The 25,723-nt window shown below is 38.6% G+C and overlaps 5 protein-coding genes across 7 annotated transcripts in view; 4 read left to right on the top strand and 1 right to left on the bottom strand.

The window, feature by feature from the left end:
- Window positions 1-1,948, bottom strand: part of LOC134819668 (zinc finger protein 429-like) — a 290,343-nt gene extending 288,395 nt beyond the window's left edge. The window contains exon 1 of the mRNA XM_063829740.1: window positions 1,906-1,948. The gene's annotated coding sequence lies outside the window, so the exon portion shown is untranslated. The remainder of the gene's footprint in view (window positions 1-1,905) is intronic.
- The window catches only part of LOC134819662 (TBC1 domain family member 22B-like), an 82,849-nt gene extending 67,066 nt beyond the window's left edge, over window positions 1-15,783 (top strand). Inside the window, exons 2-13 of the mRNA XM_063829732.1 lie at window positions 7,047-7,099; window positions 7,289-7,349; window positions 8,625-8,715; window positions 8,912-9,209; window positions 9,325-9,426; window positions 9,588-9,787; window positions 11,419-11,544; window positions 11,757-11,811; window positions 11,955-12,137; window positions 14,019-14,146; window positions 14,267-14,362; window positions 14,566-15,783. Of these exons, the coding sequence (XP_063685802.1) occupies window positions 7,297-7,349; window positions 8,625-8,715; window positions 8,912-9,209; window positions 9,325-9,426; window positions 9,588-9,787; window positions 11,419-11,544; window positions 11,757-11,811; window positions 11,955-12,137; window positions 14,019-14,146; window positions 14,267-14,362; window positions 14,566-14,700 (1,467 nt within the window). The 5' untranslated portion in view covers window positions 7,047-7,099; window positions 7,289-7,296 and the 3' untranslated portion in view covers window positions 14,701-15,783. The remainder of the gene's footprint in view (window positions 1-7,046; window positions 7,100-7,288; window positions 7,350-8,624; window positions 8,716-8,911; window positions 9,210-9,324; window positions 9,427-9,587; window positions 9,788-11,418; window positions 11,545-11,756; window positions 11,812-11,954; window positions 12,138-14,018; window positions 14,147-14,266; window positions 14,363-14,565) is intronic.
- LOC134820145 (large ribosomal subunit protein mL46-like) lies at window positions 463-2,754 on the top strand. Its single transcript, XM_063830367.1, has 2 exons — window positions 463-504; window positions 2,068-2,754. Exons 1-2 carry the CDS (start codon window positions 463-465, stop codon window positions 2,752-2,754), a joined length of 729 nt encoding a protein of 242 aa, XP_063686437.1.
- LOC134819663 (transmembrane protein 161B-like) lies at window positions 3,037-5,034 on the top strand. The gene has a single exon (XM_063829734.1). The coding sequence runs from the start codon at window positions 3,062-3,064 to the stop codon at window positions 4,523-4,525; it is 1,464 nt and encodes a 487-aa protein (XP_063685804.1). The 5' UTR covers window positions 3,037-3,061; the 3' UTR covers window positions 4,526-5,034.
- A 4,276-nt stretch (window positions 15,784-20,059) lies between the features above and the next one.
- Window positions 20,060-25,702, top strand: LOC134819641 (trypsin-1-like). 3 transcript variants are annotated; one of them, XM_063829688.1, is made up of 11 exons: window positions 20,060-20,532; window positions 21,242-21,379; window positions 21,584-21,757; window positions 22,123-22,223; window positions 22,402-22,573; window positions 23,371-23,494; window positions 24,060-24,204; window positions 24,379-24,515; window positions 24,919-25,121; window positions 25,217-25,328; window positions 25,511-25,702. In XM_063829688.1, the coding sequence occupies exons 1-11, from the start codon at window positions 20,524-20,526 to the stop codon at window positions 25,699-25,701; spliced, it is 1,506 nt and encodes a 501-aa protein (XP_063685758.1). In that variant the 5' UTR covers window positions 20,060-20,523; the 3' UTR covers window position 25,702. The 3 variants fall into 3 exon arrangements, with proteins under 3 accessions (XP_063685758.1, XP_063685760.1, XP_063685761.1); XM_063829690.1 differs by having other exon boundaries at window positions 25,217-25,702; XM_063829691.1 differs by lacking the exon at window positions 25,511-25,702 and having other exon boundaries at window positions 25,200-25,306.
- The last annotated feature ends 21 nt before the right edge of the window (window positions 25,703-25,723 follow it).

Raw genomic sequence — 25,723 nt, 5'->3', positions numbered from 1 at the left:
AAGGTGCACATTGTCATGGCCCCTGCCAAAATACTTGTCCTTTCTATTATAATTTAAAGTAAAGAGATTATTTTCATGTTCTGTGTTAATGTATATGAGCCCATGCTTATAACACATATTCTCTAAGTATCGATTAAGTCCCTGCACTATAATGTTCTTACTAGTGACAGCTCTAGGCAGAATATTTAAGATATATATTTTTGCACTATTAAATTCTGCCCACAATTTTTGAACAAATTCTTCCATGTCATTGGTGGCACTGTTGAAGTTCATTGTGTTGAGGTCAATTGGATCAACACAGTTAGTACCAGTTAGTAAAACAACCTTTTTAACCTTTTCTTTGTTGAGAACTTTGAACTGACTGTCGCTAAAGAGTCTTTGGGACATTTGGATTGAGTTGGCCCCTGGGTAGAAAAATACTTTGGCCTTCTGAGATGAAGAGCTCAACAGTTTTTCATTCAGATGCCTGAAGATGCTGCTGCTGATATAAACTGTGCTCACATCGTTGGGTGTCTCCTTTTCGAACAATTGTTGTCTGTTAACATGCCGCCCTGATTGATGCAGATGGGGTGGTGGAGATGTATAGGGTGAGGTTAGAGGTCGGTGCTGATAAGCACCATTCGTTTTCCTTGATGGATGAACTATAAACTCGTCTTCTTGATAAGGTACATAGCCGCTGGAGTTGGAGATGTTTTCATATGGGTCATGGTAATTGTCATTGCACATGTTGGTTGGTGTACTTGTTAATCTTTGGACAACAGCTACAGGTTTGATCAGTCTGAATGTGATACTGATCCTTTTGTTTGTACAAGATGGTTGAGTACAGATTTCATGTCTGTAGTGAAGCTGGGATTTTAGACATGATACAAACATCCCCATGCTTTAGATCTAGGGCAGACACCACTTTTCCTGTTTGAATTTCTGTGAACTGCATCGTCCTAGAGGCACCCAGAGAAACTGTAACAATATAAGAGTTTTCATCGATGCATTCTTCATTATCACTATGAATAGGCATGCATTCTGTCCCAGTACTGTAGTAGTTTACGAGAGCACTGTTGTAAACATAATCCGGGAGTAACACATCAAGATATGAACAGATAGCAGCCAGATAGGACTGATGTGGTATCTCCTTCGCCTCGTGACTTCCCCCATTATACACATATGGGAAGTCCCCAAAGTAAGCTGTTTTCCTATTTTGAAACTGGTGGCTAAAATCCAATTCTCTCAGGAAGATGTCTAAGGAGAATTTTTGAAACGGTGCCTGATCAATGAGTTCAACAGGTGGTATGACAATGTCAGGGCTTTCGTCATTTACACTTAAGGCCACACTAGATATGGGTGTTACATCTATTTCAGCATAATACTTGCCACTCCATGGATTGACAGATCCTGTACTCCCACTGATTTGATTTTCTGTGTTGTTGGAAATGATAGAATCTGGTGCTTCAATGATGCCATCACTATTGATTAGCATGAAAGATTCAGGCACCTCACATTCACTGTCATATTCAATCTGATCGTTTTCAAATTCTGTCTGAACTGCAACATCTGAACACCTATCCAGGACAGCCCGATAATCTATTGACTGATTGGTACTTTGATGTAACAACGTACCATTAATCTCTGCTATAGTCTGAGAAGTTTAAACAATGTCTTCTAGGATGATCACTTTCCGCTCGAGAAACTTTACATGAGATTTGAGTGCAGTACAGTTTTTGCATTTTTGATCACATTCCGACAATAGTTTTCCAAAAAATGTTTCCATTGAATCGTCCATGATATTGAGTTGATGATTTGAATTAAGTTGTTGATTTGAATTGAAGCAAATTGAAGAGTTCACATGTGAGATTTGTTCCATTCCATTAACATTACATTCGTATTACATTCGTATTACTTTGGTCATACCTCAATAAATGTATTTAATTGTAGTTGTGAAAATAGTTTAAAAATTTCAAACAGCTCTGTATTTTCAGTACAAGAATATGCTCGATTCTTGTTTTTTTTACCTACTAACATTGACAGTACTGTATTTATCTATTTATTATCAAACTTCTAAATAAATCTCAGGTCCAAAGCTCGGTGATAGTAGAGAGGCCTCCACAGTACCAACCAGCAGTAGAGCCTTTAGTAGCTAAATACCAACAAATGAAGGCAACTATCAAAAATGAACGGAGTGTCTACAATGATTTCGAACTTGCAGCTGAAAGTAAAAAGGATGAAATTATCAAAGAAAGGAAACAGAAGTTTCCACCTAAGAACAAGTATGATTTACCCCAATACTTTTCCTCTGCAGACGAAAAGGCTCTGATGGACCCTGTTCAGAATGACGATTACCTTCCACTAAAACCCCAAGGAACGTCAAATGAAGACAAACAATCGGTCCATCTCATTAAACCATATTCATCAGTTTTCTTAATCGTAAAATCAGATGACGGCTGGACATTTCCTCACAAAATGGTGGAGACAGAGAAGTCATTAGAGGAAGCTGCTGTAGCAGCAGTGGAATCTCATCCATCTAATCAAAACCTCAAACTCCAAGTCTCAAGTGGATTACCCATAAGTGTGCATGTGAATAAATACAGTAATAAATATCAGGATCGTACCAACCGTACGGGGGTCAAAACCTTTTTCATGAAAAGTAAATATAACGGTGGGAACTTTACAGGTGAATCATTTAGATGGTGTACTAAAAGTGAACTCAAAGATTTTGTTCCGAAGGATGTGCTAAAATGTGTGGAGCCTTGTTTGAAGTGAAATTTGTTGAAATGTTTATATTTATGTTATAAGATGGAATGATGTTGTCGCTTTCTTGAATTGAAATTATTGTTTCATGTATCAAATTACAGATCAATGGAATTATCAAATTAAAAACGTCATAAAATATAAATTATTAATTATAGTTTTAAAATATGTCCAGAATTTACATTTGCTATAATATATCTATTAGCTATAATATCAAATTTGAGAAGTACGATGATCTTATAATAATATGAAAACAATATAATAGGGCACGATTTATAAACTCGAGACAATCTTTTCAGCCTTACTCCCAAGTCCCAAGATGGCAATGATATTCGGCGTCCAACTCCTCTCCACTCTTATTATCGGCTTGTTTATGACGAAGATATTCAGCAGTTACAGCTACGGTCTCCTGATCTTCTACAATGTGTGGTTTTGCGTGCCCCCAAGTACGGGACATCTTGGAGAGTTTTCCCAAGCCTACAAGGACCACATGAAGAAAAAACCACGGAATGGGGACAAGAAGACCCAGCTTGAGGACTTTACAATTCCAAAGGACAGCGACTTTAAAGCCAGATACAATCGAATCATATCATACACTCAAATCAAGCTGCTACCACACGGCGAAGAGATAGATATGATAGTGCTAATGTCTCTGTCAAGTATCCTGATCTACGCAGTCACAGAAGCGGCCATTTACCTGGAGTACACACCAGTAACTGATCTTCATCTCTCTTATATCTGGTCACTTATCGTGCTCCTGTTCTGTACTAAGTTCCTCTGTTACATGTTCAAAGTGTACGTTCAGCTGGGAGGAGGAGAAAGATCACTTTGTGCTATTTCTACCTTTCTCTTTATTGTATTCGCTTTGATGGTCTCTATGGCTAGCAAGAAGTCCATTGATTTTGGGATCGATGAAGGCTACAATGAATTTGTTGAGGAGTTTTCCAAGTTCGGCAATGCCACCAAAGTGAAAGGCCAGGATATGTCGATGCCGTCAGTTAAAGCATTCAAAGGTTTTCTGATTGTCTTATCAGGGTTTATTGGGGCTCTTCTCACCTTCCCTAGTTTTAGATTTGGAGCACTTAACAGCCAACTGCTGCGAAAAGCTAACGAAGTAAAGGAGGAAGATGAGGAGAAGCCAAGTTATGCTGATAGTTTCAAGGACAAAATGTCCCAAGTTTTGGTACATTTCAACCTGATAGCACCTCTTCTTGTGACTTTGTGTTGGTGTAAGCCTCTGGTCCAGGAACACATTGAAAAACAGGTACAAATCTCTGAGAAATCGTTCAACATCCTCCGAATTTGCTTCATTGCACTGATGATGCTGGTTCGTTTGTTTTCAATCAAACTCTACACTCAAACTCACCTGGACTCTGCAAAGAGATACCTCTACACCCTAAAGCGGGAAGCAGGGAGGATAGATCACAAAGTAATCCAGCAGAAGATAGCATACACCTTCCAATACAGCAGTGTTGTAGTTCTCCAGATCATCACTCCCGCCCTTATCGTCCTACAACTGTGTCTCATCCTGTTATCTCTACAAAACATGCCTGATACCATGCCTCCTCTCACTGCTACCAGCTCCATTCTAGACGGAGTTACGGATATCATCCCTGATGTTGTCTCTAAAGCTGATGTTAGCGTGTTTCAAGGGATGCGCTCTGTGCTAACAAAACAGTTCCTAACGAGTGTGGGCAGTTATGTTATGTGGTGGGTTGTCAGTGTTAACGCTGCAGTGTCGCTCTTTAGCACGTGTTATCATCACGTGTCAGAACAGGTTTAACACGTGACAAATGTGGCACGTGACAAATGTGGCACGTGTAATATGTGACACGTGCTGCCAAAGCAAGTCTGATCAATTTGATGGATCCTTTATATTGATTAGGGATTTCAAATATATGTTATATAATATTATAAATATTATTACTATTATTAATAACATTTACTGCATTAATTACTCATTATCATATTTTAAACTATCGTTTAAATTTCATAACTTGTAAATGACTCCACTTTGCAGTATTTTCGTTGAATGGGTCGTTTATTATTTAAGACAAAGTAATTATTTATGCTGTTGCTTTTTTATGGCTATTTATCATATTCTAGAGCTGCTATTTTTTGTTCATGATCTTTTAATCTGAAAATAATCTCTAGAATTCGGCATTTGCAAGGTTCATAAATAAATTTCTTTTACTGGTACCCCAAAAACTACAAGTGATATAATATATCAGTCTTAGATCATGTTATGGATCACGTTAATAATTGATAATGATAGTTATGATCAATTAGTTAACAATGAAGTAACCAGCCGAGCCACTATATCTAATGGGTGTTATCAACTTTAAAACATTTTATTATAATCCTTTATTTAAAAGTTTAAACGTATCATTTGACTAATACATTCCTTTACTCAAAAGCATTGTAGATATCCAAATTGTATTATTTTCTGTCTCCATATATCTGAAGGATTGTGAATCAACTATGCCTATAATTGCATTTGCATTTTGCAGTTTGTTCGTTTAATTTCTTAAATTTAATTGATCTGACTTTACTTATTTGTTACTAATGTTGCATTGATATTAAAAATGTAATCGAAATGGATATGTCGCGTATTCCATAAAAATACTGTATTCATATACTTACAATTATAATCAGTTACAGATTTATTACCTCGATCGATATCGTGCACTCTTACCCATATTATACTTGCTTACACAGAAGGTGGAATGGAAGGGAAGGAGCGAGAAGAGAAGGAGCGAGAAGAGAAGGAGCAAGAAGAGAAGGAGCGAGAAGAGAAGGAGCGAGAAGCTCTAATTCCACCATATCCTTATGTGACCCACGTTCCTGAAAACCTGCCACTCTCAGAGCATTTCAGCTCTCTGATGCTAAGTTTCGACCCTCTAGCTACTACACTAGAGCTCTCCTCACTGACTCTCCTTACTCTGATAGCCTGGATATACGAGATAAGAGTTGAAGGAAGTAAGTCTTTGTTGGAAGTAGCAGCTGCTATGTGGGGTTTCAGTTTACTGAGAAGAGTTTATAACAATTATTTGGAAGCAGTGTTTTGTGCATTCCCTCAGAATCGGACTCAGTCTGTGAAAGAGCACAAGTTGAAGTATGTCAAGGACTTGGTAGGGCGAGATAAGGATCAACTAGCTGCTATTGCTGTTCAGGATCGCTTAACATTTGCCAGTCAGTTTTGTCTGGATTTGTTTGTTTATTTTATGATTCCAGGATTTTACCCCGCGGAGGTGTCCCCGTGTTGCTCTTCTTCCCTGCCCAGAAGAATGGTTCAGCTTGTGTTGAATCATTATGTAATGTCATTCGGAATGTATTGGTCTCACAGGGCACTCCACAAGAATGTATGGCTGTGGAAAAACATCCACTCTCTTCACCACTGGGCAAAACATCCTCTTTCCCGTACCACTTATCAGGATCATTGGCTGGATAATTTCGGGAATGCAATAGTTGGTCACATCTTCGCTCAGATTCTAGTGCCGGTAGATGGTCAGATGTTCTGGGTTTCCAGAGTTTTCAGAGTGTGCGAGAGTTTAGAGAAACATTCAGGAGTAAGTGGTTATTTCAACTTAGCACATTCAGTGCAGCGCTGGTTGCCATTCGCTCAGATGCCACATCACCACGACTGGCATCATGAAGGACACAAAGGATGTAACTACACTTTCACTTCCATTGGGGGACTATGGGACTGCTTATTTGGGACCAGGAAAACAGGCCGTTCTATCCAATCTGTGGAAACAACACATGATAAACACCAGAAGGAGAATAGTAAGGGAGTTAGTTATTTTGACACGGCGTATTTTGATGGGCAGTACAGTTGTTTTATACCACTTGTTGCTCTTACTGGGTTTGTTATTAAAGTACTAAGTTAAGATGATATTTTCTGAATGAACCGAGCGGCGTGCATGATTATTGGTATAGTTTTACGCGAGTATTTCGGGTTGCATGTGGTTTTTTTTTTATTTTTAGGCTATAAATTGATTAACCTTTGATTCGTTTTAGTGATAATGATTTTTTAAACAAATTATATTTTAAGACAATCACTCCAATTTCTTGTTTAATATTTTTTGTTATTTTTAGTTGTTTAGTTATATTTTATACAATATCTTTGTCACATAGTAGCGCGGTAGTAAATATTGTTTTTCGTTTCGTTTCATTTTGTTCGTTAAAATTTGACAAAATTGATAAAATTCCTTTCTCGAAATGTTGATGTATTCACAATACTTAATGCTTGTGAACATATGTTTTAATTTGAAGATGAGGTTAAATTTGCAACCCTTTTTCAGCCATGTAGTGAATTGTACACAAGGCTCAACAGCATCACCTCATTGTTATAAAGGTAATGCAGCTATATCAAACATAAACCTTCCGGAGTTGATAAATTCAAACTTAATTATATTTTTACTGGTAAAGGTGACCTGATATTTATATAAAACTGTGATATGAATATAAAACAGCATTCAAGCGAATTAATATTTCTATATAATTGTTAAATATAGATTTTAAACAGTGTATCTGATATTCACAGGACCCCGGATGTCGAATAAACCGACGTTTTGGAAACACTCAGACGTCAAACAACCAGGAAGGTAATTGATTTAAATCTAGTAAATTAATTAATTAATTAATAATTCTTACTGCAGTAAGTTTGATTAATAGGATAGACATATGACACAGATTTGTACGATTGATTCAAAAATTCAGGCCCCACTGCTCGATTCATTCTGGAGGAACGTGTGCACAAATTGATTTTATATTGAATAGTACGGTGCATGCAACCCTTGTGATGTAACATACATCAAATTTGCAGCTGTTGCATCACCTTTACCACTGTGTGTTTACAGATGTAACCAACTTTTACCCCTTCTGTGGCTATACTCCTTCTGCGCTTAGCTCCTTTGAACGCAGATATTATGGGTCTTTAAATTTGGGGCGCAATACTTTCAATCATCTTTAAAATCATCTTTTTGATTCTGTACAAACCCAATAGTTTGTGACGATATAATTTTGTCATGTTCAGCGAATAGACTTCTTAATCAGAGAGATTGAACGTCCTTAACCCACTTTCTAATTATCTTCGTTTATAATGCCCCGTACTCATGGCTTCCAGGAAGCACTAAAGTCTAAACGTTTTATTACCCAAGCAGTAAGCACTCGCCATTTAGTAATATTAGTCCTGTTGATTTTACTTCAAGTGGCAATTTCTGAATGGTCACGAGATTGAGTATGTATTATGCGTAGGGCGGGACGCTTCTCCTATGGATAATTTCTAAGAGATTTGTTGCGTTTCCCGCGCGCATAGCTAGCCGCGCGTTGTGCCGTCATAACGAACGCCAGGCCACATGAAGTTTTCTCGAGTTTTGTAGAATTTTCGACGTGATTAAGTGGGAAGTTGCATCTCTGAAATATCGTTGCAAATTGACAAATATGCCAACATGAATCAAATGAGAGTTTCAATTCCTTTCACTCTAGGATTTGTGAAATTGGAGCAAAGTTTCAGGAACTTTCTTTGCCCTGACTAATCTCTTTCGGCAAGCATATAATCTAACTTTGTGAAGCATCTTAGTTACTTTTAACTAGCTAGTAGCTTTTATGTCATATCTTTTCAATAAGCTGTGCTATTACCTAAGACCATTTACTGGAACTTTCGGAGGCGTTCTAAATGATGTCTAAGTTAGTGAAATACTTGTCGCTGTTGAACTAATCGCACAATTATTACTGATCAGTGTTGTTTTAAATTCAAGTTTCCTTGACGAGCTTCAATACTGCAAATTGTTGAGATCGTGATCAAAAACTTCGACGCCATTTTTGGATCTTCTCAATTTCTTTCCACATTACATTTTTTACCCATAAGGTATTTTCAGCATAAAGCGTGTAAGCTCTCAAGAGAATCAAACGGATCATATGCTCAAGAAAAACACTCGCAAACCAAGACAATCGGGGGATGATGACGAAGTGAGCATTTTAAATAACTTTTAAATTTTCATTTAACCAAGATAACAAATAAATAAATAAAACCACTAGATATTGCGTTTAGTTAGGATCACAAGTAGAAAAAGCTTCTAGACTTGGATAATGCTCGGTTACACTGAAATATGTATTATGGTTTTTGCCACTTATCGCTATCGTGAAATTGTGCTCATATTTTCAGGACAAGTTTGTAGAGTTCAACAACAAAACAGAAGACGCCTGGCTGGATGACAGTCAAACAGATCTGGAATTCTCCATCAACCCGGTGGAAACAGCAGGGATGGGTTTGAGCAAGATGAACATCCACCCTTCCCTACCCCGCGATCTGAAGGTGTCTAAAAACTACCAGAAAAGGGGGAACCGCCCCCATCTGTTGCCACGGCAACTAAGTTCGCCCCAATATCCCACAAGTGATATTTATATTCCACCCAGAACTGCTTCATCTTCAGCTGGCATTTCTACTCCTTCAGATTGGACCAGTTAGTTATTTGTTAGTACTCAGTAATCGTCCCTACGTTATAGATGGTGGGCTAGCTCTGTTTTCAAACCATGACCCTCAGATCAGGAGTTTATTTTAACTCTATCTGTCATCAGGCGAAGGAGTGGCGGAGTCACGACACAGTACCGCGATGAACAAGGAGGACAAACACAGGGCTAAATTTGAAGAGATTCTTCAGTCAGATTGTCCTGATCTGGGTAGGTGATGCTCAGCCGCATATTCTTACGAACTATGAAGGTGCCGTTTTGGTCATTTGCATTTACTGTTATTAGTTTTACTGGTTATAGTTAAATAGTAATTGTACTCTGAGAACATCTGTTGTGTCACGTGGTATGTATTTTGACCCCCCCCTCTTCAGAGAATCTAAAAAAGAGGACCTGGTTCGGGTGCCCCTCTTATCAGCGACCAATAGTCTGGCAGATGCTGAGCGGCTACTTGCCCCCTAACGTAGCGCGGCGCAATGATACTCTAAACAGGAAGCGAGGCGAGTATTGGCGCTTTGTTGCACAGTACTTCAAAACTAGACACGACCCTGACTTCAGCAGTCTCTATCACCAGGTAGTTTATTTAATGTAGCTTTAAGCTGTTTTAACTAGTCGATTAATGATTTTTTATGAATTGTCTTCCTTTTAGTACTTTACAAATTGTTGTCAAAGGTATTTCACTCATATATATACACCTTGAGTTCTAAAGACCAACAATTAATGTAATTCTAATATTAATAGTCCCAATAGTAATGCGACGTTTTAGAGAAATGATAAAACCGTTCTTAAATCAACATTCAACATGGGATTGTTTGACTTGTAGTCCTAAAACTATCTTAATTAAAACGATAAGTTGTTAGTTGATCTTGTGTCGTTCCATATCTTTAGTCTCTAATTCTTCATTTCTCCGATGACTTAACCTCCTACGAGGCTAGGAGAGGATTCTGGTTTGGAATATCCCGGGACTGCAATGAAAGTTCCTTCAGTCCTGTAACCTTTGACAGACCATAAACTTACGTCTGAATCAGCAGCAGATCCCTGGTCGTTCCATACAAGCTCTGGGTCTACCTGGACCACCGACTTGTTCTTTATACAGCAGAACTTCTCAGGATCCGGCTTCGCAGAATAGCTGTTCATTGCAACTGCTCCAAGACAGGTGTATCCAGCAGGAGCGTTCATCTTGTAGATCGTAACATTACCTTCTGATCCCATACCTAGATTTCTCCACACGGCGGTGAAGCTGGTCGGGTTGATGACACTTTCTGTATTATACTTGTGTAGAATAAATGTTCGACCGGTGGGTTTCTTATAAGTTCTAGTGGCAACATCTCCAAGAATACAGAACTCAGAGCTAAAAATGGGGCGCCACACCGCACCGTTCAGTTCAGCGCTAGATCCGACATCGCTCCAGATAAGTTCATAGTTCATTGTGAACCTGATGTCGCATTGAGACATCCCTGCTATTAGTGCGAACAGGACCACTCCAATCATGCTTCTTCTTTCTTTGTGGGTCTTTGAAGTGGAGACTTTCTAGAATGAAGTTCGAATACCAACTAGGATCTTTTATACTCGTACAACAATTAATGGGCTTCATCTTTACCACATATCGTTCTCAACAAGGTGTTAAATGTATTTTCTGAGCTCTGAATAATAAAGTGTCGAACGGTTGAATAGAATGACAAAGAACGTGCCGTAACGTTCATACGTTTTCTCTACTCGTTCCTGAAACGCTTCTACTCTATCTTATTGTATTAGTAGTGACAACGAGCTTCACAGTTCAGTAGTTATAAGGGATACGCAGAGAATTTTTAGCTATCTATCACAATGAGATATGCCAGATGTTAAAAGTTTAAACCTAGCCATTTCAAAGTAAGACCGGAGAAAATGGTGTTCAGAATTTAACGGGGCTCCGTGCTGGAGATATTTCCGGAAATTTTGTATCTCTAGCAAAAAGATTTGTTGATTGGGCAAGTCTGCACCACTAATTAATGAGAAAGGGGAAGTTAAAGAATGGTCTGATGAAGGCGAGAAGGAATTGTACGATGAATTGGTCAAATTGACCTTGGGTGATTGAAACCTCACCAAGTTCTTTGGTCGATGGATCAGAGTACAAGCTGTCAGACAATTAAATGGGCCGGTTTTAATATATTGATTCCAAAAAAACGATAGTGATAATTTTAAAATATAGAAAATAACTTTTCTCAGATTCACATAGATATTCCGCGGACCAACCCTGCTATCGCCCTCTTTCAACATATGAAGGTTCAAGAGGCCTTTGAGAGGATACTCTACATTTGGGCATATAGGAACCCAGGGTCAGGATACGTTCAGGTAACTTTTTTCCCCCTTTGGTTTTTGAATTTTTAGACCACTTCTGTATGGAAAACTATGTGATCAGATATTCTATCAAATTGTAGTAACAGCAAGAGTTTGTGTATGAGAAAATTTATAATTTAATTTAATTAACACTTCACTGGGTACGGTATAGTTTATAGAATGTTGCCTTTCACTTTCACTTTCACTCTATAATTAACTTCTCTCAGGGTATCAACGATCTGGTAACGCCCTTCTATGTCGTATTTCTAGGACAATATGTTGGTGAGTATTGATCAATGTGATATAATATGAATTCTTTTCAAGTGTCTAAAACGTTGAGCATGTAAACTTTTGAAGATTAGGAAAGGTTATAAGATGACTATTTGCTACACTCGCAAAGTAAAAGTGAACCCCTGTATCTTCAGAAGGAGAGGTAGAGACAGCAGATATCTCCCATCTAACAGACGAGACTCTTGCCAACACGGAGGCTGACACTTACTGGTGTCTTAGTAAACTACTGGACAACCTACATGACAACTACACATTCGCTCAACCAGGAATACAGATGAAAGTTCATGATCTGAGGAGACTCGTCAACCGTATGGATGGTAATTAATATAATTAGTATAATTAGTAAATCAACATGATATGATTTGTGTTTGGACATAATTAAGTTAAAATTAAGGTGGAAGTAAAAGTGCCGCGGCCGTGCGTTATTCTGAATTTTGAAATAATTCTGCGTTTCAATATACAAACCCCATATCCAAAAACCCGCATTCTCGCATTCTAAGAATGTAGGAAATTTTTAAAAGTAGGAAATTTTTGATAAAAATTAGGAAATTCGAGAGCCAACTCTGAGAATTTTCGATAATATTTCAGTAGGAATTTAAGTGAAAGAGCAGACTAAAAGTTGCTGGACCGTTATTTAAATGTCTTCAGTCAGGGATCCACTGATCCAGTCTATCAAATTTCGTTTCACAGACCAAAGTTTGTTGCTATTAGCTACAAAATCTGTGCATCAAGTAACCACTAACCAGATGCTAATTATTGGGGCATTTTCGCGTACACGACATAAATAGTTGTCATTATTACTTTATTAACATTTTACTATCTACTTATCTAGTCTATGAAACCGGATATGTCTACAGTGTCACCCGATATCTGTATTGGCAAGCAGTAGCATATACACATCACGTCTTCAATGTGTGTATCACACAGGCACGTAGACAGGGGGGGGCTAGGGGGGCGGCAGCCCCCCCGGAAAAAATCGAACCCCAGAAAAAATATAAGCCCCCTAGTCCCCATGGTCGCCTGGTAACTTGGCTGTGTTTATGACTGCAGTCAGTCAAAGATCTGAACTGTGGATTAGTAAATATCTGTCATAAAATCCAAGCAAACATTCTAGAAGACTTCTATAAATAGTCAATAGTGTCCCCTAGACCGTAGGAAATGTAAAAATCTTAAGACGATGAGGCCTGAGTAAGTCGTAAATTCTGATTGGAGAATACAGATTGCTGTTGTGAAGTTACCAAATTTACGTGAGTACTTGATTCTTTTCAATTCCAGTTTATTGCTGTCCTACAAATTTCTTTAATGCCAAATGTCGTCTAAAACACCCTGTTTCGCAAAAAATTTCCAGGGGGCTGCGCCCCCCTAGCCCCCGCCAAGGGGCTCCGCCCCTGGACCCCGCTGGGGGCTGCACCCCCAGACCCCTGCCACAGCTTGCTCGCTGCGCAGCTGGATTGGACGCGTCGGATCGCTTCGCTCGCCGACAGCCCCCCTCAAAGAAAAATCCTGGCTACGTCCCTGCCGCGCGAATACAAAGACTTTTTATGCGAGCGAAGCGAGCGGGCCACAGAAAACGAAAAAATTGAGAATGTAGGAAATTAAAAATTTTTTGGATATGGGATACAAACTCGCTTCAAATACCTGATTTGAAAAATACTTGCTGAAGAAATTTGGATGAGAAATGCATTTAATTCATAGTTTAAGTGAAGGAGTGGGGGGGGGGGGGGGCAATGACTACTTTTGGGGACTTGGGGAATTACGTCAACGATTTTACCCCGAGTCCCCATGATTTTCAGTCCCCATTAGTCCCCAAAAGTCTCCATTAGTCCCCATTTAGATGATTTTTAGTCCCCAAAAGTCTCCATTAGTCCCCATTTAGATGATTTTTAGTCCCCAAAAGTCTCCATTAGTCCCCATTTAGATTTATCCTACTCTTATCTTGGACAGAACATCTCGATCGTATCGTTATTAAACTAACTTGAAAACCATAAATAGCTGTCAAAAATTCTGGGGACTTATGGGGACAAATGGTGAATTACGTCAACGAGTTGACCTCTAGTCCCCATGATTTTTAGTCCCCATTAGTCCCCAAAAGTCTCCATTGGTAGTCATTGCCCCCCCCCCCCCCCCCCCCCCCCCCCCCACCCCCCCCCCCCGAAGGAGTTATGAAAGTGAAAGTGAAAGTGAAACCCCACCTTCAGGAGTATTGGATGAACATTTGGAGCGCAATGTTGTGGAGTACCTTCAGTTCTCATTCAGATGGATGAATAATCTTCTGATGAGGGAGATGCCACTACGCCGTACAATACGTCTCTGGGATACTTACTTGGTTTGTTCTCGTTAAACAGAGCTTAGATTATATTAGGGTTCCAGAGTCTTGCAACTTATGATTTGTTTCTCACCATGATATTTTGGTTCATACCAAAATCCTAATTTTTATCATTTTTAGTCGGAGCCGAACGGTTTCTCTCATTTTCATCTGTACGTGTGTGCTAAGTTCCTTACGAAGTGGGCTAAAGTTATCAAGTCTCTCCCTGATTTCCAGGTTTGTGAAGGGTTGGCCGGGTTTACAGTTTTACCATTAAAAATCAACAGAATGCATTAAATTTGACGTATTAAAACAAAATGCCCTACTCAGTGGTTTTAAGCCATAATAATAATATAATTGTTCAAACATCTATATTTCTAATCAATGATACAGTGAACTTGTGTTGATAATCTTAAAGTGAAAGTGAAACTTTTTTCCAGGCGATAATGTTGTTTCTACAAAGTTTACCCACATCCCGCTGGACAGATGATGACATAGCGGAGCTGGTATCAGAAGCGTTCCAACTGAAATGTTTGTTCCCCAAAGCTGTGACCGCTGTAGCCGGGACTACGTAAACATTCCTCTAACTTCTGGAAGCTAGTTTAAAACAAATGGAAATTTGTTCTTCCTCTTCTTACGTTTAACGTTGGTTTTTATTTACCTTTTGGGAAGTCAAGTTTATGGAATACTTTGTCTTAATATTTTCTTTCGGTTTTGTATTTCATCATCACACAAGAAGCATGCATCCCACGTAATGCAGGATCATTTATTCTTTTATTCGTCTGACTGAGGGAATGATAATATTTTATTTAAACTTTTGGGGCCAAGACTTTAAATATGGATGTCATAACATGGTGACTTTTTTCTCCATCGTCGTAATTTTAAAGTCTCGGGATAAAATCTTTAACATTGTATGAAGTGCCCTGAGCGATTGTTGAATAGTTGCGGGGTTCATATTCGTAATATTTTAATGTTGATTTTGTGATTTAAATTTTGATGATTAATTTTTGTTAGTTGAATGCGAAAATTCTGTCGAACTAGTTCATGTCGGCGGCAGTACCGGTATCATAGAATCTGAGAATTCTTCATTCAATCTCATTTCTAGGTTTTACTCTTAGGGAAATTGCAGCTGTAGATGTGCAGTTCATCTGCCGTCGACATGAACTGGTGCAACCGTAAATTCAGTTTAATTTAATACAACTTAAACCATTAATAGTGTTGATATTGTGACAGCCGATTTTTATAACGCTGCTGAACTTTGGTATATTCAGTTTGGTTCTAGGTTTGATTCTGCTCGCCTAAATTCTAAAATGAATGGTCAAGTGCGCCACTCTTCCCCAGGATGGAGGCTAACATTTATACCTTCCATTTTCCACTTAAAATAATTAACTTCAATAGCACTGGTACAATGTACATGTATTTATTACTTTTTTGGACCAAATTTATCAAAATCGGAGACAAACATGACTTTCGCCGATGTTAAACATATAAGTATAACTAGAAGACGAATAAATGAACCGAACCTAAGTTCAACATTGTGAAAAAACATTGTCCAGACCAAGAGGAATAACTCAACTGTACTAAAGAGTTTGGCTTTTGTGAAATGAATGCCGTAATATTTATCCAAATATTAATGAGAATTTAAGTGTTTGAAAAAACTCTTGTCTTCGTTGTTGCTCAAATTACCATATTAGGGGTCGTCCACATATTAGTATTACGTAATCAGCCGGGGGTTGTAGGTTTATAACCTACCAAGACCAGGGACAAAAGGATATCGCGGCATGTACGGAATCGCGATTTTTCCAATTCGCCGCGACAAATCGCGATATTCCAGGTTTGCCGCGACAAGTCACGATTTTCTCATATCCTCGCGACAAATCGCATTTTGTCAGTTCCCCGCGGCAAATTGCACATTTTCCTTCAAATCTTAGGACCAAATTCGCGCATTTTCCTTTATAAATCTGAGGACCAAATTTGCGTTTTTTCCTTAAAATCTGCGGGCCAAATGTCACGTTTTAATTTCTATGAAACCAATCACATTTCCAGCCTTCCGTGAGTTCCGAATGTAGGTACGGACTTCTATTCAGAAAACCGAAAAAAATATTCTCTACTCATAACTGTCAGTGTCACCAAGATGTATTACTACTACTAGGTCGAACGGAAAAATTAGGTCTCACGCAGGAATTAGGTCTCAAGCAGGCGCGGCTTTTAAGTGTATTTATATATGTCACACGCCTGCATGAGACCTAATCCCAAGGTCCATGAAATATGAACAAAAGAAGTTTCCAGAAAAATTTTGACTTAAAAAATGGTCGCTCCAAGTCATTCTCAAAACGATTACGTACCTCTGAAGGCAGAGCTCCCGCTTTTGAGCTCATATTACGAAGGGGAGGTTTGCCTTCCGAGATCGCATTACAAGGGTGGCACTTACCTGGGGACCTCAGGCTATCATGTTCATAAACAATAAAGATTAGGCGGAATGACAGGCTGAGCGCGGCCGGTAAGGGTGGCACTCGAGTCCAAAATCGTGTATCGACTAATATAAGGGTATATTTTAATATAAAAGTATGTTTGTCGACATGATGATGATCATACTATACGTTGTTTGACTATGACCCGCGCACGAGTTTGTAGGTTTACAACCTACCAAGACGCGCGCGCCGAGTTGGACTCGTCGACGGTCCAATACATGGAACAGATATTTTACGAGTATCACCCGTTAAGCTTGATTCACGATGTCAAGCCTTCGCAGCTCGGTGAGGCACAGTGGTGCATCTCGCCGATCTGCGAAAAGAATTATTTGATGCAGCGCGGCGCGACCCAGTAGTGCATCGCGCTTGCTCTATCCAGAGCCCTTGCGCTTGCAGTAGCGCGCGCCCGCCTCACGGGCCCGAAGTGGCGCGAAAGCACATGGTTAGGTGAACATCGCGCTACACACTACATGCAACCGTTAAGCACGAGTGTGGAGTGCGCGGCTCCCCCTGTATCGTAGAAACGCTTAGTTTTTAATAAAAAGACAATGAGGGTCACAACGTGATACAAGTAGGCAGTGCGCCATCAACCGTAAGACGCGCGCGCTGACCATTGAATGGTTTTTAGCTCTTATTTCGGCCAGCACATTATTTCGGAAACATTCAAAAAGTTATAATACTTCCCATGCAACAATTTTGTTGAAATTTGGTCAGCGTACGTAAACACTTATGTTCTACTGAACCTAAATTAGTTTAAGAGCAATTTCGATGGTCAGAATTTGAGTTATCAACGAATTTATACCTATTTTTTCATTTCTAGACCTTTTAATCAAGGCCAATCTCTCACAACTAAATTAGGTTCAGTAGTTAAGTATGATTGGAAGGTTCTGACAAATTTTCAGCATGATTTATGTTCAGGAACCGAAGATATGATAAAATAATACGACAAAAATTAACGAATTTGGTCGAATTACGCGAGTTTTACACCTAATTTTGCTCCAAAAGCCGCGCACCATCAAATATGGCACGTAGGCAAAACTCACTGATCATCCCAAAAAAATTTGACAAATTTGGTACTGTGAAAATTCTCACAGTCTCTAAAAAACAATGGTACAAAAATTTTGAAAATCCGAGCAAGTTTATTTTTATCGTGCACCCCCTAATATAAGGGTATTTGACCATTGTTAAACTTAATGGTTTACCTGGGGACCTCAGGCTATTATATCATGTTCATAAACATATAAAAATAGTGATTAGGCGGAATGACAGGCTGAGCGCGGCCCAGTAATTGATGGTCTGACATGAACAAAAGTATAAGTTTCCAGAAATAATCTATAATTCTGGGCAGAACCTCAAAATTATTATAGAGGGTCTGCTTTTTGGAAATAATCTATTTCATGAACATTTCACAAACAAAGCGTTCATCAACAGCTTATAGTTATATGTTATAAATATATCATAGTTATTATGATGACGAAGTACCCAATTAGGGCTACTAGTACTACATGCCAAACACAAGGATATTTCGTATTCGGATCATATGCTTACCTGAGGACCCCAGGCTATTATGTTCATTAACATAATAAAGATTTGGCGGAATGACAGGCTGAGCGCGGCCCAGTAAATCATATGCCTGCATTACTGTCTAGTCGCAAGACATGGTCGCACAACCTATGACCGAGTGATAAGTAATGTTAAATCAAAACGAGCCGATGAGCTCCACTTTTTGTCAAATTGGCTTTTGAATTACGGCCCAATCATGAAGTAAAACAGTATAAGTTGTATTTTAACAAAAATACAGCTAATTCAAGCTCTTGAAAGTTGTAGGTTTAGAGGATCAATACGGCTGCTTTCATTCTTAAAAGTCTTAAGTTTGAACGGCCAAAGTACCCTACTCGGCGTCAGTCAGCTGCATGAATAGGCACGTGTTCGTATAATACGAGCGTGCTAAATAAGTCTACACTTTCAGATTTTTTCTAACCAACATATAATTCGATGTATTTTGAACACCACCACCCCTCCCCCTCACATGACTTAGGGTATAAATGCTTCCCTGAGGAGTATAAACGGGCAAACAACTGTTTTGGTCACGTGATTGCTCTATCCAGAGCCTTCACATAGCCATGTTTATACGCGTACTGCGGTCGCGTCGCGCACTACTGCAACTGTAATTGCGAGAGGGCTCTGGTTAGAGCAACTAAAATGACTCGTCCAGATCCATGTCCAGTCTTAAGCTTCAATTGGACATAATTCACTAGCTGAAATTATAGCTCTGAATTGTCGGATTAAAATCTGTGAATCTGCAATCTGGCCTCCAGCTCGCCATTTTTGAGATTCAAGCAAATCAAGGATATCAAAACAGTGTAGGAAGTTCAGCTTGTCAAAATAATGGTGGAAATTATTTCATAGGCCCTAAAATGACTCGTCCAGATCCAGTCTTAGCCTGAGGATATCCAGCAACTGCGTAGATCTTTTGTTCGGCAGAATCCCGTCGCGTAGGAAATACTTAAATTGGCCCTACAAGTACATTTACATTTACAAAGACAATGGCTCTTCCAGATCCAGTCTTAACCTTAAATTAGACACAACTCGTTTGCTGAATACATTCCGACACTTTTCTGAGAAGGCTGCAATTAAACTTAATTGTTAATTGTATGGTTGACCTCCAGCTGGCTGTTTTTGAAATTTCAGATAATTGAGGATATTCAGGGGCTGTAAAATATTCTGTTGGATAGATTCCCGTTAAAAATATTTACATTGGCCCTAAAATGGCTTTTCCAGAGCTAGTCTCAACCCAGCAAACCTTACTGCACTGGCTGGCCGTGTTACTATAATAGAGGTGATTGCGTCTTCACAGCGAGTTCATCCTCGCGCTAAGGTTTATTGCACGCGTGAAACATTCCAATGTTCAAGCAGCTAGCACGTGACACAATTCAGCCAATCATAGTACAGAAATCCGCAAAGTTAAAGTTGCAAACTTTTGATCAGCCCAAAATGAGACTTTTCTGGAGATTTTGAGATAACTCAAAATTTACAATGTCCCTAATTTTCCTCCTGAGGAGGAAACGTTACTTTTACAAGACGAACATTTTGCAAAAACCAGAATTCGCTATATATCTCTTTTACTTTCGAAGTTAGGCCCCAGCCAGTAAGGTTTCCTGGGTAAGGTCCGATAAGGTATCCGCTACCGCCATAAGTATAACAAAGGAAAGCGTTTTATACTACTATTAATTATTATGTGCTATTCAGTTATATTGTGAAAAATCCATAATAATATATAATATGACTTTTTTCACATGAATACACATGCATAAAACTATTTCCGGTCCATAACACAATTCTAGGAATTAGATTGCGTGCTGAAATTAGAAATTAGGAAGTCCTTTGGTTTGAGATTTTATGACTGCAGATCTAAACTTTCCCTTATAATTTCTTGTGTGTTCTGAAATTGAAGACACACTAACTGCCTAGTGCCTTCACTTCATTAGTTCATTACATTAATATTGATACCGATAGTGACATAGTGTATTATGTTTACTTCGTTATATTGATAGTTGCATGTATTTTCTAGTCGGTATTGACAGTTGCAATATGAATAAAGATAACTATAACATTAACAACAGTATTTGTTGATCCTAGCGACCTAATTAACAGTGACGCAATGCCAGATCCATTAACTATTACTTACACTCATCGTCTTTGACATGACCGGTTAAAGCGACGTTCGTTTTCAAAATTACGTTATTTTCGCTTTGTTGTTTGCAGACCAAGATCAAAGATCGCTATTTAAACGGTATACCTCGAGATAAACAGCTTAACTTTAAGTGCCTTAAATCCACCTTTTTGACAATTGTCTGTGAAGTGTGGCTTTTAGTTTCGACGCCAAAGCTGTTTAATAAAAGAAACCTGTCATAATTATTTTGAGGAATGTACTGGGTAAGAATTTTATTTATTAATTGTTTCTAACTTTTCTTCAATTTATATAACATGAACGACATGCTTATCAGTTATCACAGTGCTGGCAGGCACGACAGCCGACTCACTATACTATTTACCCCCTATACTGTTGCTATTATACCCCCTTTAATGTTTTTCCAGGCATTAAGACTCATCGAAAGTAGTTCAGCAGCAGGCATATTTTAAAGTTTTAAGTTCAAAACATTCTAATTCAATGTCAAAGATGACAGGAATAAGAAATGGTTATGTGGAGGATTTTAACCATCAATTAAACCAGTTACCAACGGCCGATTTAAAAAACATTTCATCATAGTTTTGTCGAAACTATACCGAAAAAACCAGTCCCATAACTCTTAGGGGTCGTTCACATATTACGTAATCAGCTGAGGGAGGGGGGGGGGTTTCCGAATGATTACGCAAGTGTAATTTTGACACAATAGCTACGTGTAAAACTGATTACGGAGTGGGGGGGGGGGGGGTCAAAATTTTCAAAAAAATGATTACGTAATATGTGAACGACCCCTTACCGTTTTCTTGATTAAACCGTTCGGAAATGCACACACACATACACACATACACTCATACACACGGATTTTTTGGGATTATTAGTATAGATATGATTATAAAGTTGCACACGTTGAATACCCAAATAGATGAGGAATATTTTCTCCAAACTCTAACATTCCAGCTCGTACTGTGGACTTTTCTGGGCGGAGTTGTATCAGGAAGTGAAAGAGGTTACTCTCCGAGAGGTTACTCTCCGAGAGGGATACAGCCTCGTATTTACAATGGAGATGATGCCGTTATTGGGGAGTTTCCATTCATGGTTAGTCCGCGTACAAGACGTGTTAGTGTAAGCATTACTGCAATAACATTACAGTATAACTGTGTTGATACTTGATATAATAATAAATAGCGGTTACTTATTGTACTAATTAATTTTATACTAAGTAATTATACTTATTGCACTAATTATACTTATCATTGTTACTGTCACCTCCAGTAACATATTATACCTACCTGTTTAAAGGCTCAAGTGCTAGCAGACATAGCATTTAATGAGGAAGGAGTAATGACACAGAATCTGTGCGGAGGAAGTATCCTAGCAACCAACATAATACTGACTGCTGCTCACTGTGTAGTAAGAGACGTGTCAGGACTGGGATGGGAGGAGTCGCAGGACCAGATTTACCATCCTGTACAGGTATTATACATAGCCGTATAATTATACAGGTAATATTCAGAACCCTTCTCGGGATCATATTGATCTACCATAGGAAAAAATAGGAAATATATTGTTAGGAGACAAATTGAGTGATAAGAATAGGGGTTCTTCCTATCTTGTTATCTTGTTTGTTTGTTTGTTTGTTTATAGAACCCGTCCCCAATCTCCTATTGGAAAATGACTAAACTCAATTCTGGGTGTGAATACGGGTGGTACCTGCAAGTGTATTCATTAAGCATTTAGAGTTTTGTAAATAAACAAAGTTCTGTAAATCTTATCTTATGTACAATAGGGGTTCTTCTTATTTTGTTTTCTTACACAGACTGTAAAGTTGTCTCACACAGTTAGGTGTGTGGACGGGAGATCTTGATAATTTTGACACTGATAACCAACAATTTGGCTCCGTCAAAGCCATCATTGTTCATGAGGATTATGATTCTTACAGGTAGGAAGTTATGTAACATTTTTTGGGTATGCTCTTCCGCATTAATTTTGTGATTGAAAGAAGCATCTTTCTAATTAACTTATCAATTATGTTCTGAATAAAACAAGACAAGGCGACTGTTTTAATAATAATTATGAACATATACAGGCAAAATTTTAAACCAACATTAAATCCCCAGAGTAGTGAACGACATAGCAGTGATCGTTCTTGAAAATGACCTCCTATTTGACAAGTATACAGCAGCTGTGTCTCTTCCTAAGGAGGAAGACATGCTTTACACGGAGGGTAGCCTAGTTACTGTGGTAGGGTGGGGTCTTACGGAGGAGGAACATACTTCGCACGTGCTTCAGGTAGGGTATACACATGTATAATACACATGTATATATATAATGTATATCAATAATAAGACCTGTAGGCCGCTGTATTACACATAACTTTCCAGGCTAATTTGGGCGCACAGTAAGATTCTTGGTTAAATTCGTTTCAAGTTTTGGTCTGAACTCTAAATTCATGGCTTCAAACTTTTTGGGTGTCCCAATGTTCTCAGGCTTTGTCACTACTTGCTTTCAAGATCGAAAGTCGAAACAGATAACTCGGAGCTGGAGAACTTAGAGCCGATAGAGTGATTAAATTACGTTAGGTATCACTATCAACTTACTTCTAACAAATTTCCGATTGGTTTTGTATCCCGGTCATGGGTAAACTAGTGGAGATGTTGTACTTGTCATGACAATGGACTAAGCGACACTAAAATTATTTTATTGACGCTTTCATTTCTATTTTCCGAGTTTAAACAGTGTCGCAGTGTAACTCCACTGGTACATTTCATTTTACCAGTAGAAAAATGTAGAGAGTGTTATTGATTCTTACCTGTCAAACAAATGAAACGGCCTGTGATTTAACACACCGTTTATTATAGACTATGTTCATTGTTCAAGAATACAATAGCTTTTGTGTTTATACCGTCACGGTAAAAAGTCGTGGGAGTGATGCATGGTTCCAGCTGGCCGCACCCTTTTTTGTTGTTTGTTGTATAAAATAGGCTTTCAGAAGAAATGAAACTGTGAAATTATAAGTGTTTAAAAAGAATATAACAATGAAATGGTTGTTCCAAAACTTCTCAGAAGCTGATTTATTGACTTCACAGAAGCTGAACTACGAAGTGAGGTCACGTGAGCAGTGTACGGGAAGTTACGGAGACCAGTTTGTGCCTGGTATGATGTGTACAGGGATCAAACCTATGGAGAAACACAGTGCTATTGGAGATTCTGGTTAGTGGAGTGTTGGTATCGCTTGTCGGGATTCTTGTAATCTTGAGATTTAATTTTATTATTGTAAGTGATACAAATTAATCTGTGTTGAGTTAGATTGTTTGTTCAAACATTTTACGGCCAGGTAGCGCAGTTGGTTAGAACGCCAGCCTTACAATCGTTAGGTTGCGAGTTCGAATCCCACTGTCTGCCTGGTCTTGCTACACGTTGTATACCTCTCGTGCACGGCCGGCAATCAAAAGGGGTTGCAGAGTGTGTCAAGCCTGGTCGTGGGGTGAGCGTCGTCGATCCTGAGTGGTCTATGCAGCCCCCCGGTCTACTCAGCCGAATACCCGAGAAATAGGGTGTGAGGGTTAAATGAGGAGCTGCACATTGCAGCAAAGTTTTGGGCGAAGAAAGTATGGTACACACTACCTTAACCGTCACTGGCCAAAAAAATCCTTCGGCTTCCTGTAATTGGCTGGTTGCACTTGTGTAACAATGTGGCTGTTGGAATACACCGAAGTAAAATAAGTGTCTTGATAAAACCAATTGATGAAGTAAAATTATGGTTTCCCTCGTACAGGTGGACCTCTAATCACAAAAGTTAAAGACAAATGGGTTCAGTTAGGAATAGTAAGTTGGGGAGCAGAGGATCCTGACGAGAGTTCCTTTGATGTGAACACTGACGTTTCTTACTTCAAATCCTGGATACAGTCGGTTCTGAACAAGTTAGCTACTATATAATTACACTGGTAGTTGAGTAGACGTTCACATCTACTGGTTGAATCGGTTATTGCTAACAATGTATTCATAATTTTGTTTCCTTTGCTTGAATTGAAGTAGTACCGTACCCATAAAAGATAATTCAACACTTTCATAATCTTGCAGTTTTATCATTTCAGAGTAAACACCAAACAAGGACAAAAGTACATTTCGGAGGACGAATCAAAAAACCTTCTGCTAACCAACTTACCAAACTACACGTTCAAGCGAATAACTTTTTATCCAAAAGATCGTTATTCAAAATATACTAGAATTCGTGAGTTGCACGATCATCTAAACTTGCACAAGTTCAAAATGTTGGTACCATTATAAGTATCACAGATTATAGTAAGACCACATTGGATCCAACTGATCACCAGCTAGATTGCGTGTGTAAATTCTTTTAAAAGTTAAGAATGCACGCGCTCCAGTACGTGGTTTGGGAGATTTAGTATTTACCACAGTTATAATATCCCCAATAATAATGTCCTAATTATTGTAATTTTCAAATCGCGCAAGTGTGTTTATAACTGGGCAGTGCTCAGCCTGTCAATCCGCCATATCTTTAATGTTTATTTATAAACACTGAGCCTGGGATCGCCAGGTATAAAACTAAGAAAATGTACTTGTTGCTCTATCGTAAATCCGCTAGGTTCTGACTTCTGAACCACCGCTTTCAGGTATAAAAGATTCCTATTTGAATGCGAACAGCTTCATTACGATCTATGATGGCTCTCCACTTGACTACAACCAAATGCTGGCTCAGTGGACTGGTAATATCTCCCTTGAAACCGTCGTCGGGTTTGAAAATCAAGAACTGACAGTCATTATCATGACTGGAAAGGAAAGCAGAGACAATCATATCAACCTTACCTTCAACCAGGTCTTGTGAACATTTCACCAGCTTAAAAACTAACAATTTTATCTTTATTTAACGAATAACAATAAACAAATAACAAAGAGTAATTTTCTTTTCAGGTGAGGAACCCAGGTACAAGATACAAACTCCGGTGCTCTCTTGGATATTCCCGGTGTCTAGACAACTTTTACTGCATCCAAAACAAATCTTTCTGTGACGGAGTCGGGCAGTGTAAGTTGTTCGTTTCTCGCAAGAACTAAGCGGTGAAATAATTAAAATTCAAAGATAGACTCTTAAATGAAATGACTGGCGGCGTAGACTCTGTGGAATAGATTCTAGAATATGGTGTTCACCAGTAACATGAAATCATGAATAAATGAGATTGCTCAATATTCAATTATAACTTTTTGCAGGCAACGATGCAAGTGATGAGGTAAACGAAGTATGTGAAACTGTTACTCGCAAAAATGAAACTAATTATTCTACTTTTACTACTGACAATAAAGAAGTTGACACCTCAATTTCATCTGCTATTCGAATTAAATATATTAGCTTTTTTGTGATTGTATTAATAACCATATTTTGCTTTTACTTGCCATTTTAAATTGTGAAGTTTTTATTTTTTG

Source organism: Bolinopsis microptera, chromosome 8 (genome assembly GCF_026151205.1).
Source record: "Bolinopsis microptera isolate Bmic1 chromosome 8, MBARI_Bmic_1.0, whole genome shotgun sequence".
Classification (NCBI taxonomy): Eukaryota; Metazoa; Ctenophora; class Tentaculata; order Lobata; family Bolinopsidae; genus Bolinopsis; species Bolinopsis microptera.
Note: the sequence above shows the minus strand (reverse complement) of the source record. Positions and strands in the feature narration are given on the sequence as shown.